Source organism: Haliotis rufescens, unplaced genomic scaffold (genome assembly GCF_023055435.1).
Source record: "Haliotis rufescens isolate VD_foot unplaced genomic scaffold, xgHalRufe1.0.p SCAF_4, whole genome shotgun sequence".
Lineage (NCBI taxonomy): Eukaryota > Metazoa > Mollusca > Gastropoda > Lepetellida > Haliotidae > Haliotis > Haliotis rufescens.
In genome coordinates, this window is record NW_025964112.1 from 28,933,153 (window position 1) to 28,949,456 (window position 16,304).

Below are 16,304 nucleotides of genomic sequence, written 5' to 3' on the forward strand. Positions count from 1 at the left end.
AGATACATGGTCACTGGACTTTCGGACCATGGCTTTCAGATCAGAAAGTTTACTCAAAATCAGTTTAGATCCAAGGTTTATGATGTTCGTCCCACTGATTGTTACCCTGTGAGACCCACAGTTCTTGCGTCTCAACCCAGAGACCAAATTAGAGTTCTTATGGAGAAAGATAATGTTGTTGAAGAGTTAAGACCACAATCATCAACTGCCGATGAACCTCCTTCAAACGGTGACAGTGATGCTTATGACATGACCATGAACACTGATGGATCTTTACCTGGGACCATCAGTTATCCCGAGGATGAAGAGAATACAGACCTTGGTTGTTCTGTTCCTCTGGACAGCCAACGTAGATCCCTGAGACAGCAGTCAGCACCATCGTGGCAACGATCTGGCGACTGGATAATGACATTATGACTCTAACATGCCATATACAAAATGACCCTTTATCAGTGTTATAAATGCACGATGTTGCATACATTTCATTTGGACTTTAATTGATGTTTTGTGTATTGTTTCAAACATTCTGAACTTCATTGTGAAGTTGGAGAGGGAGAAGAGTGGTTACGCCACTACACGCGTCCGCGTTCGCTTTTGTTTATTCCAACTTTTGGTTGAACCGACACTTCCGGTTCTTCTGTGGATGTTATGGTTGCAGAATAACTGCATTGAGTTGAGACTGCAGTGTTGACTAATCCTTGGCGATGTAAAAACTGGTGTGCATCCGGTAGCGGATTTACGATAAAATGTGCTCATCGGTTTTTACGTTTATAACTCCATAAGCTCAAAAATATATTGAAGTTACTTCGAATAAATAAATAGGCCAACAAAACAATAATAACTTCACATATTGCTTATTCATTCATTAAAACACAAACAAACTCGAGACAATGAACAACAATACAAGAAATCAGTGACATCGCTCAGCGCACTAACACAACACAAGCCCCTCCCGTTCTATTATCACCCAATCAGTGAACAATGGACATTAGTAGGCTTGGTCTAATTTATTTTTTCGGTTTAATGAAACATAAACACAAATGTTTTTGCTTGGTTAACCAATCAAATACCACGGAATCACTTGTTATTTATTGATGTGAAAAGCAATACTATTATCAACGAGGTTTTTTATTAGTTTTCATGAGACATGGCAGAAGTGACAGACTAATTTACTTAACCAGTTTCACGAATGTGATTTTCAAGGGTACAGTTATTCCGTTACGTTAGGGATGAGTATTCTTTAGAGAGAAGTAACTAAACTTTTAAAAGGAAACTTTATTTTTGTCTCACATATATTCTTCAAAAAAAAGGAAACGCAATGCCAGATTTATGTGAGGTAGGAAAATACATTTATACGAGGAACTGTACAAGGTATTGAGCCAAAATGTTGTGGAGGGGACACTTAGTGATTGTAGTCATCTCAGTTATGGGGAAATAGGAAAAGTCTAAGGTGAAGGTCAGCTACCATCAATAACGCGTAGAGATGAGTATGTGAATCATATCCTGGGGCATGGTAGCCCACTCGTCCTGCAACACAAAAGCCTGCAACGCAAAACTGCTGCAAAGTCTGGGGTTGTGATTGACGTCGGCATAGCCGTCTGTCCAATTCATCCCACAGCTGCTCTATCGGGTTCAAATCCACGGATCTGGAGGTCCAGGGGAGAGCATCAACGTTGTTGTTGTGTAGACAGGCTTTTGTGATCCATGCTGTATGCAGTCGAGCGTTGTCCATCTGGAATACACCGTTGCCGTTGGCTGCAATGGAAGGACTTGTGGTAGGAGAATTTTGTTGATGTATCGTTGCGCCGTAAGACTGCCCTTAATATGGACCAAACCTGTCCTTCCATGATGAGACATAGCTGCCCATGTCATAACGCTACCCCCAGTTGAACGCAGTTCGGCGCAAAACGCTTATGTCGAAGTCGGTATACACGTTTTCTTCCATCCCATCGTTGAACCAAACCAGTCGCCATTTCCTGAGATCCCATGCCTGTACTCTGTTGCACCACCGGACCGTCATTGACGGTGTAGACGTCACAAGCCAGGTCAAACTTTTGTTTGTCTCGCTCGAATTCCCACTTTCCTCAGACGATTTCTGATGGTTTGGTCAGAAATTCTTCGCATACAAGGCACCTGTCCTGCCGTGTCCGTTGCTGTAGCAAATCGATTCTGAAGGTGATGCAACCGGATGTACCAATCCTGAGCAGGGGTGGTCACTCTTGGTCTTCCACTTCTGGGATGACCTTGAGTCGAATTAGTGCGGGTATATCGATCCAATAGTCAGGATGTGGTGCTTTGGTGAACGTTGAAGTGTCTTGCAATGGCAGACTGGGACTCCGCTGCTTCCAAACGTCCAATGGCGATATTTTGGTCAGCTGCAGTTAATCTTTCTCCGTTCACGTCAGAAAATTTGTAATGAACTGATGAATTTTGTACGGTCTTTTATAGTCAGTGTCTCTACTCTTGTTTCCAACACTTTGCACGTGCATTGTGCTGAAAACTATTCCTGAAAGCAATTTCCGTGCATCCTTTGCATTTTTGCTGATAAACGTTTACAAAAAACATTTTGAGATGTGGTTGCACGCAATGCACATGACATGATTAACGGATATCAAACATAAGAATTGTCTGTATGACAATCTAATTGGAATTCTCAAAACTTCTATGCGTTTTTTTTTGAAGAGTGTATTATCATAAGCGAGGTAACTCTCACAGAGAAGTATGGTTCGTGGTTAAAAATACCAAATGCACTCACAACATTGTGGGTTTCAGGTTTAACAAGATCTGCATGACCCCACAGATCTACTTCATTATAAAATAATATTACAACAATGTAGATATTACTTTGAAAAGATGAATTACGAAAAACTATTTATAACTTTAACACTGTAGATATATCAATGTCAACAGTATCATGTATACCTCTATGATTGTGTCACCTAAATACCACCCCATGTTCCTTGAAAACAAATATTTCAGGAAATCATTGTTGTGAAAACACATCACTAGTTTTTCTTTCATAATATATTTGTTTTCTACTTTTCTATTGGATAAATGTTGAAACTTAATTTTGCCATATTCTTATTCCTTATTCTGAAGGTACCACATGCAAATTATATTTTTTTTATCTTCTATCTGACACCAATAGGTAGTAAAGGTTGTTTTGTACAACGGCACCCAGGGCAGTTGGCGACTCAGACGGAGCCTCTTGGTCAAAGTTCATGTCCTCATCACCAAGGTCAAGGATATCCTTGTCTGGAACATTGGTAGCCCTGGGAGAATTTATAAATTTGATTTTGTTAATTATGAATGTTTACATTTCGATATAATTGGCATAGGTGTAAATCAGAGATATCCATTTCCTATGTTATTACAACAATAACATGTCATATAAGTCTCGTTAGTACTAATGGTTGATCCAACATCTACCATTAGGAAAATAAGACATTATGTCTCATGCGTTCTAAATGGTCATTCTCTGGAATATCTACTGGAAAGCGTCCAACACACCCAAATTTTAAATCCAGATAGCATCAAGGATAAATAAATCAATAAGAACCAATTAACAGAACATACCACATCTCATCCATGTTTACACCTTGACATAGGCTATTGTAACTGCCTTTGAATTGTTTTATATGGTTTGGTTTTGCTTTTGTTTTCTAAACTAATTCTCATCTCTGAATGTTTCAGCATGGCTGACTGGGAGGTATTCACTCAATCTTTATACTCAGGAGTCCCCCATGTTGGTGGGTCATTACCCTCATACGGTAACAACCGGTCAACATGAACAACCCTGGAGGAACTATTTGGACCATTTTGAATACGATATGTGATGTCATCAATTTGCTTAGTGACAACCCAACCTTGACACCACTCCGAAATGAATTTGTAGCCTTTGTGGGGGTTAAACAACCATACTGGCTGTCCGACCTTTAGTCGTGATTCCTTGCTCCCCAGGTCATATCATTTTTTATGCACTTCAGAAGAATGTCTGAGATTTCTCCGAGCAGACTCAAAAGCATGTTCAAAATGTTGTTTGACCTCGCTGACATAGTCATCTCTTGTCAAAGGATTCTCGTTAGGATTTCCTGTGACCAGGTGGTAAGGCATTCCCACTTGCCTACCGAGCACCAACCGGTTTGGTGTATAACCTGTCGGCTCATGCTTTGAGCTTCGATTAGCAGCCATTACAAAAGAGAGATGTTTGTCCCAGGACCTTGGTCTCCCTTCAGTATAAATGCTAAGCATGACTGCTAATGTTCGGTTAAACCCCTCGACCTGGCCATTTGCCTGTTCTACCCGAACTATCACCACATGCATTAGTGTCTGTCTCGCCAGATGGTACAATTATTGCACCTGGCATCTTTGTCTCATAAGTCTGTCCTGACACCATACCACTCTTGGTCGAAAGTTTGTCACCTTCAACAATGTCTGTAGCGATTCTACCTCGAAGTTGATCAAAATGGCTACGACAACTCCTGTCGCCAACATCAACTTCATAATGTCTCTCTCCATATTTTGTCAAAACTTGCCCGGGTACCCATTTGTCATGTGCACGATAATCATGCCCCCATACCTCCTGGTTTACTTGCAGTTGTCTAGTCTCAGCTGGATCACTCATTTGACCTGCCAACTTAGATGACATAGCAGACTGAATGTCTTGTTTCAGCAAGTCTAACTTTGTCCTTAATTCTCGACCCAGAAACAACTTTGCTTGAGTTTCACGGGTAGTGCAATGAGGAGTCGACCTGTAAGCCAGCAGAAACTGATCAACCTTTGTCAATACAGATCCACCGTCTTCCTTAGCTGCCTTCATGGCCTGTTTGAATGACTGGACTGCCCTCTCAGCTTGTCCATTAGTAGCCGGATGATATGGAGCTGACAAAATATGTTTGACACCATTGCATTTCAAAAATGCTTCGAACTCTTCTGACACAAATTGCGGTCCATTATCTGTAACCACTTGATGTGGCAAACCGAACTGTGCACACAGCTTTCGTACTTCCTTCACTGTAGCACTAGATGTTGTAGAATTCATTTACTACAATTTCTGGCCATTTTGAGAATGCATCTACAATTAACAGAAACATGTGACCCATAAATGGCCCTGCAAAGTCAAGATGAATGCGGGTCCATGGACATGACGGCGGAGCCCATGGGTGTACAGGGGCTAACTGTGGATTGTTGTGGGTGTTCTGGTATGTTGAACATGTCTTGGCAATTCCCTCTATTTCACCATCTATCCCAGGCCACCAAATGTAACTTCTTGCTACAGATTTCATTTTCACAACTCCAAAATGTCCTGTGTGTAATTCTTGCAACACAGTCTGTCTCAGTTTAGAGGGAATTACTACTCTCATTCCCCACATCACACAGCCCATATGTACAGTGAGTTCAAACCTTCGACTGTGATATGCTTTCATCATGAAATCTTCCCCATGCTCTCATGTCCATCCATTCATCACCGCTGTGTACACTTGAGACAGTAGAGGATCACGTCTTGTTTTGTTTCTAACATCAGCAGTAGTAACTGGTAGTTGCTCAAACTGTCAGTTGTAAAACATCTCCACGTCATCTAGTGATTCTTTCTGCACCCTGGTAACATTGACAAGTGGAAGTCTGGATAACACATCAGCATTTGCATGCTTCTCTGATGCCTTATACTCAATCTCATAATCATATGCACTAAGGAAGAGTGCCCATCTCAGCATCCGAGCAGCCGCAATTGTAGGCACCGGTCTTCCAGCTCCAAACAAAACAGTCAGTGGGCGATGATCTGTGATTAATGTGAAATGTCTGCCATAAATGTACTGGTGAAACCGTTTTACACCAAAAATAATCCCCAAAGCTTCTTTGTCTATTTGAGAATATCCACTCTCAGCTTTCTTCAGTGTGCGGGAAGCAAATGCAATGGGCCTTTCCAAACCATCCCTTGTAACATGTGATAGTACTGCCCCAACACCATATGACGAAGCATCACATGCAAGGCGTATGGGTAGTGAAGGATCGTAATGACATACCACATCCGAGCTGGCAATCATGCACTTGCATTTCTTGAAAGCTTCTTGACAATGGGAAGACCATGCCCACTTCTTATCTTTCCTCAGTAAGTCATTTAGTGGATGTAGTACCGTAGATAAATGCTCCAAAAAACGCCCATAATAGTTCACATCACCCAAAAATGAACGTAGTTGCGATATATTCTCTGGTGCTGGAGCATCAGTTAAGGCCTGTACTTTATCCTTAGCCGTTTGAAGTCCTTCACTATCGATCACATGACCAAGATACTTGACTGAATCGACAAAAAACTTGCACTTTCCCCTCTTCACTCTCAAACCATATTCATGCAACCTTTTCAACACTGCCTCTAGATTTCTGAAATGTTCTTTATCACTTGATCCGGTCACTAAAATGTCACCTTGATGACACACTACTTTGTCCAAGCCTTGCAATATCTGGTCCATTGTGGTCTGAAATATGGCTGGTGCAGAGGCGATGCCAAAAGCAAGACAGGTATACCTGTAAAGTCCCTTTGGTGTGTTAATTGTCAAATATTTCTGACAATCTAAATCAACTTCCATCTGTTGATATGCATGTGCTAAGTCTATTTTGGAAAATGTTCTTCCACCAGCCAGAGTAGCAAAAAATCTTCCATTTGTGCAATGGGTACTTGTTAACATTCAACACTGGGTTCGGGTGTAGACTTGAAGTCCCCACAAATTCTCACTGATAGATCCCCTTTGATAACAGGTACAATCGGAGTTGCCCACTCACTGTGATCCACTTTAAACAATACCCCATTCTTCTCCATTCCTGTAATCTCTTCCTTCACCCTGTCCTGTAAAGCATAAGGTACAGGCCTTGCTTTCATGTCTTTGACAGACAGGTGAGCTTTAATACCTTTTATTCTAACAATTTCTTCTGAGAAAACATCTCAGTACTTCACAAGTATCTCTTCCAACTTTTCCTGACTTGAATATTCGCTACACATGTGAATGTCATCACCTAGCTTTTTCAATCAATGTCCACATATGGTAGCCATGCTCTACCTAGCAGAGGGGGCACTTCCCCTTTTACAACATGCAAATCCAACTTGTTCACGTCATTTCCATTTGCAACATCAACTTTCAGTATGCCAAAGTTTGTAACACGCTCACCTGTGTAAGTTCTCATAGGTACTGTGGCCTCGACCTAGTGACATCCGTTAAAACGATCCTTGTACACTTCTTCAGTAATGATGGAATTTCGCGAACCAGTATCCAGTTCCATTTTTAGGTCAGTACCGTTTATGTTGACTGTGACCCACATAACCCCAGAACTTCCGGGCATGGCAAACATCTGATTCAAACACTCTGATAGATCATCGACAATGAAATCATTATCATTGTCAGTTATGTCAATGGCATTTACGCGAGAATTTGGTTTCTTACTGCCATTGTTTACATTTACATTTCCAGTTGACCTTGAACTTGATCCTGGGTCACGACCCGAAATCTTCATCCGACAAACTGCCTGCAGATGGCCTCATTTGCCACAGAACGAACACACTGTATCCTTAAATCTGCAATTGTTCGCAAGGTGAAATGAGTTACCGCAACGATAACAGAACTTAGTATTTCCAGTCCTAGGTTTGCTGTTGAACGAAAACACTTCGGTGGATCCGTGTCTCTTGTCGCCGCCTCGGCTAAGCTCATCACAGACCTTGGCCGCTTATTCCATCGAATTTGCAATTGCCAATGCCTGGTCAACAGTCAGGTCATTTTTTTGCTAACAATTTCCTTTGAATCGGAATAGTTCTCAAACCAAGCACAAGTTGGTCCCGCAGCCTGTCATTTAATGTAACGCCAAACTCACAGTTTCGCGAAAGTCCCTTCAATGCAACCAAATATTGCGCAACATTTTCACTTTCACTTTGCATCCGTTTGTGAAATCTGTATCTTTCTGCAATGAATAGTGGTCTGGGCATGTAGTGATTCTGTAGACGTGTCACTAAGTAATCCAATCTGTGGTCTTGCGGTCTCGCAGGCAAAAGTAAAGCTTTTAGCACTCCATATGTTCTGCTGCGAGCATGGAAAGAAATCCGGGCACTCGTCGTTCGTTCAGAATTTCATTTGCGTCAAAAGAACAGAAATATTCTTTCTGCATACGACGACCAATCTTCCTTATTTTCGTCAAATTGTCCAACTTCACCGATGACGCCCGCCATTGTGATGATCATGAGCAGTCCCACTATCATTTGCCAAAAAAACCGCACTGCTGAATAAAAATGTGTATCAGCAAAGGCCAATTGTAAAATTCATCCTTGCACGTAATATTTCCGTAGTTTGAAGTTTTTATCCTCGTCGCCACTGTAATATATTTGTAAAACTGCACATCATGCTCAGGTACTTGTACGACCCGCACCTAGGCTGGGAGGAACATCAAGCAACAAGACGTCTGAACTGAACAATGATTTATTCCTAACTAACTGCAGGTACATAGTCATGACGTCACTCCCAATGCTGGGGCATGTGACTTATGACGTGGTAGTGCGTGCACATTGGCACTCACCATATGTAAACAAACATAACACAACAACACTGACACTGACCAATAATTCTTCCCTTAGCTAAAGTGTATTTGGTATCAAGAACATTGATAACCTTAACTGTAGCTGCCTAATTACAATTGGTGACTACTGAATTGCCAATGATTATACCATGTGTGAATAAAATCTCCCTGCAGGGTTCTATCAGGATCGAAGACCGTTCCCAATAACGTTTAGGCAAGCTCACTTGGATAAAAGATACAGAAAGGGGCGGCAAAGAGAGATCATCTGCAACGATGACAGTGGTTTCAGCCCAACAGTTGGTAACCACCTGCCCATCAACCAGATCCTGACCCAGGGATGTTGATCAGACCCTCCAGTCCATCCAGTACATCTATACCCAGAATGCCGTAAGTCGGCAATTTTCTCACTGGACTTACGGCTTCGCCTCATCAGCTCTTCATGTTTAACATCTGGAATACTGTTCCATACCGCCTGTGCAGAGTGTCTGAAAGTCACTGGTAATCCAGTCACTCCTGCTCAGGAAGGCCTGCATAAAACTGCTGGGCTACACCCTCCATAGCACATCCCAACATTTGGGCTGCCTGGGTATTATCCCAGCATGACTGTGCAGCCAGATTCTTAAACTGTGCTTCGAAAGCACGATAATCTCCTTGGCCATTAAATTTAGGTAATTCGAGAGATATTCTTTCAATTGAATGATCTCCCCTTGGGGGGTATCTGTCCAGAGTGTGCAAGACCCAGCACACTACTGGACAATTGTGACACTAGACCAATTAGATTTTTGTCTGAACTCACCATTGGTGGTGGAGCAAGTACTGGGTACGCGGTCTGACCAGTGTATGGGTAATTATAACTAGTCTGTGAAAACTGATTCTCAGGGTACACACTAGGAACATTTGGCAAACAATCTTCACTGTGTGACCTGGATGACAAGTATTCACTGACCCTAGGGTCAGAATATTCTGGTTGTCTCGTTACCTGCAGATCATCTTGAACTCTACCTACAGAAATAACAGCAGGTGAATTTTCTGGACTCACAGCATTGAGTTGCTCAGACAGTTCATGTCTGGATGGTTGAGCAAAGTCAACATCTGGAAACCGAGTGCTAGTTTTTTCACCAGAACTTAGCTCCGAAATATTGGACACATGGCTAGAGTGTAAATTTCCAGCCCGACCATTAACATGATCCACTCTCCTTGACAGGGACTTGATAGATAATTATTTTCCATTTAATTTTTCCATATAATTTTTTGTCACAAAACATTTATCTTATGGAATCTTATCAATTTGGAATATTTGTGAAATATTATTCTTACTTTATTTATATATGAGATCAACAACGGATCCCATTGCTGCCACCATAAAACTGTAATGGTTCAGGGGGTGGTTATTGGGGTAGAGCTTTGGGTAGCAAATGGTGGATCACTCCCAATACCACCAACCACACAGTTTTAATTATTTAACTTATTGTGGTTGACTGGGGGTTATTATGGGTATGGTATATATAAATATATAAATTTAAGAACGTAGTGGGAGGGTTAGTTTAAGAGGGAGTTGAACGGCTGACGTAGTACCTATCTTTGTAGTCCTTGTGTAGAAGCTTATGCCCACACGGGCGTAATGGCTAGGAAGACGTTACGATGCCACGTTTCTTGCAACCTCGGCTCGGCCATGATTGGGAGAGCCGAGATGTAAGGAGCGTGTTCTCCTGGTCACATGGTCCTCGTGTTGGCTTTATAAGCCTACCCTGTGTAGGGAATCGTCAGTCGTCACTAACCAGTATCTGGTAAGGAACGGTCGACTCCCGCATCCTGAACCAGGATCATTTATTATTTATTATAGGGCTTTCGTTGAGATGTTAGATTAACAGGTATGGGTAGGGGAAAAGTAGAGTATGTAATGAATAGGTTTGTTTTATAGACGTTTTACTTTTGGGAGTTAAGTTAGAGGGGTAGTTAAGAGTACAAGTTTAAGTCATAATGTTGAATAGGTTTTCGTAGGTAGGGAAGGGGGAAAATTACGTAGGTAATAGATAAGAGAAGGATTTTGCCCCTGTTGTTTTTTTTCCTGTTAAATAAACTTTAAATTCAACGTCATTCTTTGTGTTTTGTTTATAATTAGAACTGGTAAGCCGATCAGGAGCCTCCTAGAACGTATAGACAAAAGAATACTGCACAGGGAGAAAAGAACACAATGCAAAACACAGCAGTACCTTTTGTCAACTATCTCTATAAGTCTACTGTCACTGGGCACCTTTTACAGGCTTTAGAGGGCGCCCATTACAGATTTGGTGCCGAGACCAGGATTGGGTTATATTTTTCAATTTCTAGTTATAGTCAGCTTCTGAAAACTAAATTAAAATTCAAGTGAAAATATGACTGAAGGTTCAGGTTAAAATTGGTCAGTTTTGTCTGAGACTGATGATGATCATTTTCTTGGTAGTGCCGGTGTTAATCCACAGGAACCACTTATCGATATGACAAGTGAGTTACCACCACCTCGGCAAAATATGTATCCTACATCTACACTGTACACACCTCTACCTGTTGTAGGAGATGCTGTCGGTTTAAGAAGTGGACAGGCTGGCAGGGATACATATTTGGGGTCAGGCTATAATGCACCTGCACATCGGAACGCTGATTATCGGTGGTTGGGTCACTCTTTACCAGACGTTCATTTCAGTACACCAGAAATACCACAGGATAGGTCAAGGGTTGATTTTCAGAGTCCCAGAGGATTTGATAGTGTAAGGCCATTAAATACAGCAGGCACTGTTTTGTCAGAATTTGAGAAGACTAGGGTTTCTCATCGGGAAGTTAGACCTGACAAATTTGACGGGACGTCATGTGATTGTCAAGATTATATTGTTCATTTTGAACAAGTTGCTTCATGGAATGGGTGGACCGAGTATGAAAAGGCTCAACAACTTAGTATGTTTTTGAGAGGCGCAGCACAAAAACTTCTGAGTAATCTTACGTTAGGACAACTCAATAGTTATCAGGCAGTCAAAAGTGCATTGAGTAAGAGTTTCTACCCAGTAGAACATAATGTAGCCTATAGAAGTGAATTTCGAAATCGTCGACAAGGTCATGATGAAACCGTTTCGGATTATGGGTATCAGCTCCGTAGATTAGCAAATTCAGCTTATCCTACCAGCACTTATTCATCACTTGAGGTACATTTAATTGATCAGTTCTTAACTGGCCTGCATAGCTTTGACATGAGGAAACATGTCACCTTTGCACATCCCCAAACACTTGAAAATGCTATTTCATACGCCATTGAGTTTGAAGCTGTCGATGGTAGCAGGAGAAAGAAACCTGAAACTTTAGACAGGGGAGCAGGAATTAATCAAACAGTTCAACCAGTTGGTAGTACTGGGATGGCACTTGAGACAGTTGCTAAGATGATAGATGATCGTCTGGAAAGTTTCAAATGTAGCTTACGTAGTGTTACGCCCAATACCTGCTATGTCTGCAATCAACCAGGTCATTTTCGTGACAGGTGTCCTAACTTATCAACGCTTGGTTTACGGGATCAGTCTGTTACTAATAAACCTGAATCGGGAAACTACATGAGGCTGAGATCGAGGCTGGGATTTCAGCCAATGTTGGGCAGATGGGTAGGCCATGCGAAGATGTAGTTCCAGTGAAGTTATCTTCACCTGATGTGAAAGACAAACCCATTTTAACTGTTGATGTTGGAGTGCAAGTAGATTTACTAAAGTTGGTAGGGAATAGTGTAGATCCCTTGGTGAAGCAATCTTCACTCCATGGTGTTGGGTTGGGAGAGAGGTTATCTTTGTCAGCATCAGGTGTAGGGAAACCGATGAAGTCATCTTCGTCAACACGGACTGGTATGTCTAGTCCACGGGAGAAAATTGTTTTGCATTCTTTGAAGCCTCAGAAATATTTGTATATAGAACGTTCTGATAAAAGGGGTTACCTCAAGGCTGTTGTTCCAGTCTCGATTATCTCACAAGATGATGTCCTTAAACTGGGTTTACAGGATGATAAACTGAAGGAAGTTCATAAAGATTTCTTTACGGCCAATGGTACACCTATAGTTGTTCCAGGTTCTGCTTGTTTTGAGTTTTGTTTTGGAAACGTGCAGTTTCAACAAGAGTTTGTGGTTGCAGATTAGGGTACTATTGGTAGTATTCTTGGCATGGATTTCCTGGAGGATTATGATGGTGAGGTATATTTGAGACGAAAGACACTGTCTACATCTAGAGGTAGGCTCAAGTTGTACAAATTGAACACAAGCAATTGTGCACGGGTCAGAATTATTGATAAGGTTATTGTTCCTGAGAATTCTGAGAAATTAATCAAATGTATTGTTGACGGTTCATTTGGTGCTGATTTGGGTTTGGTTGAGCCAAAAATTATAGGAGATACAAGGGAATTTTTGTGGCTATGAGTCTTGTCCAACCTGACAAGGATGTAGTAGTCATTTCAGTGCTGAATATGAATAGCAAGAGGGTGACTGTAGATAGTTCATCAGTAATGGGTACAGTTTGCATGGTAGAACAGATGGTAGCATGTGAGGATGTTGTTACCGCTAAGGCTGAATGCCAGGGCTTACCAAGTCGCTTGCCGTCACTGGTTGATCACTGTTCCACTGATCTTTCAGAAAGCCGAAAACAGTCTGTTTCTGATTTAGTTGGAGAATTTCAGGATGTTTTCGTCGGTGAAGATGGTTTGTTAGGGCAGATGGATGAGATTACACATACCATCAAATTACCTGCTAGGAGGGTTCCTTTAACTAAGAAACAGTTAGTAGAGGAGGAAATTGACAAGATGTTGCAACAGAATATTATAGAGCCTAGTAGTAGTCCTTGGTCTGCTCCTGTTTTTCTAGTAACCAAGAAAGATGGATCCTGCAGGTTCTGTATTGATTTTAGGAAATTGAATGACGTCACTTTACAAGATGCCTATTGTCTGCCCCAAATAGATGAAACACTTGAAACGTAAGGTGGTTGTCATTGGTTTAGTACCCTTGACTTAGCTTGTGGATATTGGCAAGTCAAAATGAATCCGAAAGATAAGCATGAAACCGCTTTCGCAACTAATGTCGGACTCCATCAGTTCAATGTCATGCCGTTTGGTCTCACTAACGCTCCAGCTACTTTCAAGAGATTGATGGACAGGGTACTGGGAAAATTAAAGTGGAAAAAGTGTCTGTGTTACCTGGACGATGTCATCCTTTTGGGATCATATTTTCAGTCTGCTTTAACCAAGCTTAGGTTAGTTTTCATTCAGTTTCAGTTTCAGGCAAATTTGAAACTCAAACCTAAAAAGTGTATGCTCTTTCAACCTGAAGTTGCTTTTCTAGGACACATAGTCTCAGCCAATGGTCTTAGATGTAGTCCAGAAAAGGTAGAAGCTGTCAAAAATTGGCCTAGAACGGAAACCCGGTCAGATATTCGCAGTTTCTTAGGTCTTGTAGGTTACTATAGGCAGTTTGTAAATAACTTCTCGGATATCGCTTCTCTTATGGTGAAGCTCACTCGAAAGGGTATACCATTTCAATCGACTAAGGATTGTGAGAAGGCGTTTGATCAGTTGAAGCAGTGTCTCGTAACTGCTCCAGTACTTGCTTTTCCTCAAGACGAAGGACTTTATGTGCTTGATACGGATGCTAGTGGGTTCGGTATAGGTGCAGTATTGTCCAAGGTGCAGGAAGGAGATGAAAAAGTTCTTTCGTATGCAAGTCATACTCTGGGACCGTCACAACGCAACTATTGCACAACCAAACGTTTGCTTCTGGCAGTGGTAACATTCCTTAAGCACTTTAGACACTTTCTATATGGCAGAAAGTTTGTCCTTTGATTTGGCTGCAAAACTTCAAGGATCCAGAAGGAATATTAGCCAGGTTGCTTAGTGTTGTAGAAACCTATGATTTTGAGATCTAGTATAGGCCTGGTAGAAAGCATCAGAATGCAGATGCGATGTCACGTAGGTCACAGCAAAGGTGTACTTTTGAGAAGTGTCTTGATTGTGATTCTCCGGATTTGGCTTGTAGTCAGCATGATAGTCAGTTGGTCTCATCAATAGAGCCTATTGATGATCTGCAAGTTGCAGAAAGCCGTGTTCAGTCACCTGAACCTGTCAGTCCGGTAGAAGTAGAGGAGAGGAATGTTATTCCTACTGATTCGGAGGAAAATGGGAATTCTACAGATGACAGCTGGAGTAGGTTGTAGACTATTCAGTGACTCTGCAGCCCCTGGCAGTGTGGCTAACCGGTTACCAGTGTGGACTCGGGATGAGTTGCTCGATTGGCAACTAGCTGACATTGGCATAGGTCCACTATTGAAGTTGTTGTCAGTTGATTGTGAGCAACCTGAGAAATCAGAAATCATAGGTTGGAGTTCAGATGCACAGATGCTATGGGGACAATGGCAAGATCTTAGGCTGGAGAACAGACTGTTGTACCCCAAGGTAGAATCTGATATTTTTGGATCTCGTTTTACAGTTGGTAGTACCAACAGCTATATGTACATCAATTTTTGAATATTTGCATACTTCACGTACAGCTGGGCACTTCAGTTGAGATAAAACTATGACATCTATCAAAACCAGATTTTATTGGCCAGGAATGTCTAAAGACATTAAAAGATAGTTGAAATCTTGTGACTTGTGCGCACGCTGTAAACAAGGTCCAGGACGAGGCAGGTCTCCATTACAACAGTTTACTGTACGGGTTCCTATGGAATGTCTGGCCATAGATATTGTTGGTCCTTTACCTATAAGTAGAAATGGCAATGAGTACATTATGGTAGTTGGAGATTATTACCCCAAATGGAAGGAAGCCTTTGCATTGAGAGATCATACAGCATTAACTGTCGCCGACAAATTAGTGTCTGAGGTGATCTGTAGATTTGGATGTCCTGAGCTGATTCACACTGACCAGGTGAGAGAGTTCGAGTCCCATTTATTCAGAGAATTGTGCCATTTTGTTAGGGATTGATAAAACCAGAACTACCCCTTATAGACCTCAATCAGACAGGTTAGTTGAACACTTCAATAGGACCTTAAGGCAGATGCTGAGCATTTACTCTGATCAGGAACTCTCAGAATGGCACGACCATCTATCGTACTTACTCATGGCGTATAGAGCCTCCGAACACTGCTCACCCCACCTGCAACTGACTGTGACCGTTGCCCTATTCAATATGTGAAATGGTTGAGGGAGACCACGCAAGGCATATTTCAGTTTGCAAATGACCAGCAAGGTAGAGCCGCTCAATTACAGGAGAGAAACTATGACCACAAGTTGAAGGCAAGATCATATGAAGGAGGCTCCTTTGTTTGGCGATGGTATCTGCCTAAGGCCAATCAAAAGCTAGGGTTAGGATGGGATGGGCCCTATTTGGTAGTAGGCCATCTGTCCCCTACTACGTATCGAATTCAGAGGAGTCAGGAGAAGCCAGTTATCAGCGTCCATGTAGATCAATTAAAACCTTTTGAGGGTACTCCATGTCCCAGGAATTAGTTGAATCAACCAGAGGATGACCCCGCTGCTTCGGAGGTCCAAGACCTCACATTTGCGGATATGGAGGGATCCTATTCAGAGGGGGCAGTTAGAACACCAGTCGCTGTTAGAACTCGTGCGGGGCGGACGGTAAAACCACGGATAAGGTTTAGTCCCAGTTAGATGGGAGGGGGTTGGTATTCAGTAATTTGTAAATAGTTTCAACTGTTGTTTGATTGTGTTGCTTGTTTTTTTTTATTTGGGGGGGGGGGGGGGG

At 41.9% G+C, this 16,304-nt stretch overlaps 1 protein-coding gene across 1 annotated transcript; it reads left to right on the plus strand.

Moving 5' to 3' along the window:
- The first annotated feature begins 2,674 nt into the window (after window positions 1–2,674).
- LOC124150124 lies at window positions 2,675–16,220 on the plus strand. Its single transcript, XM_046522048.2, has one exon. The coding sequence runs from the start codon at window positions 11,031–11,033 to the stop codon at window positions 12,195–12,197; it is 1,167 nt and encodes a 388-aa protein (XP_046378004.1). The 5' UTR covers window positions 2,675–11,030; the 3' UTR covers window positions 12,198–16,220.
- Window positions 16,221–16,304: the final 84 nt, after the last annotated feature.

What these genes read in the sequence shown, in the direction of transcription:
- LOC124150124 (XM_046522048.2), top strand. Translation starts at nt 11,031, where the DNA reads ATGACAAGTGAGTTACCACCACCTCGGCAAAATATGTATCCTACATCT.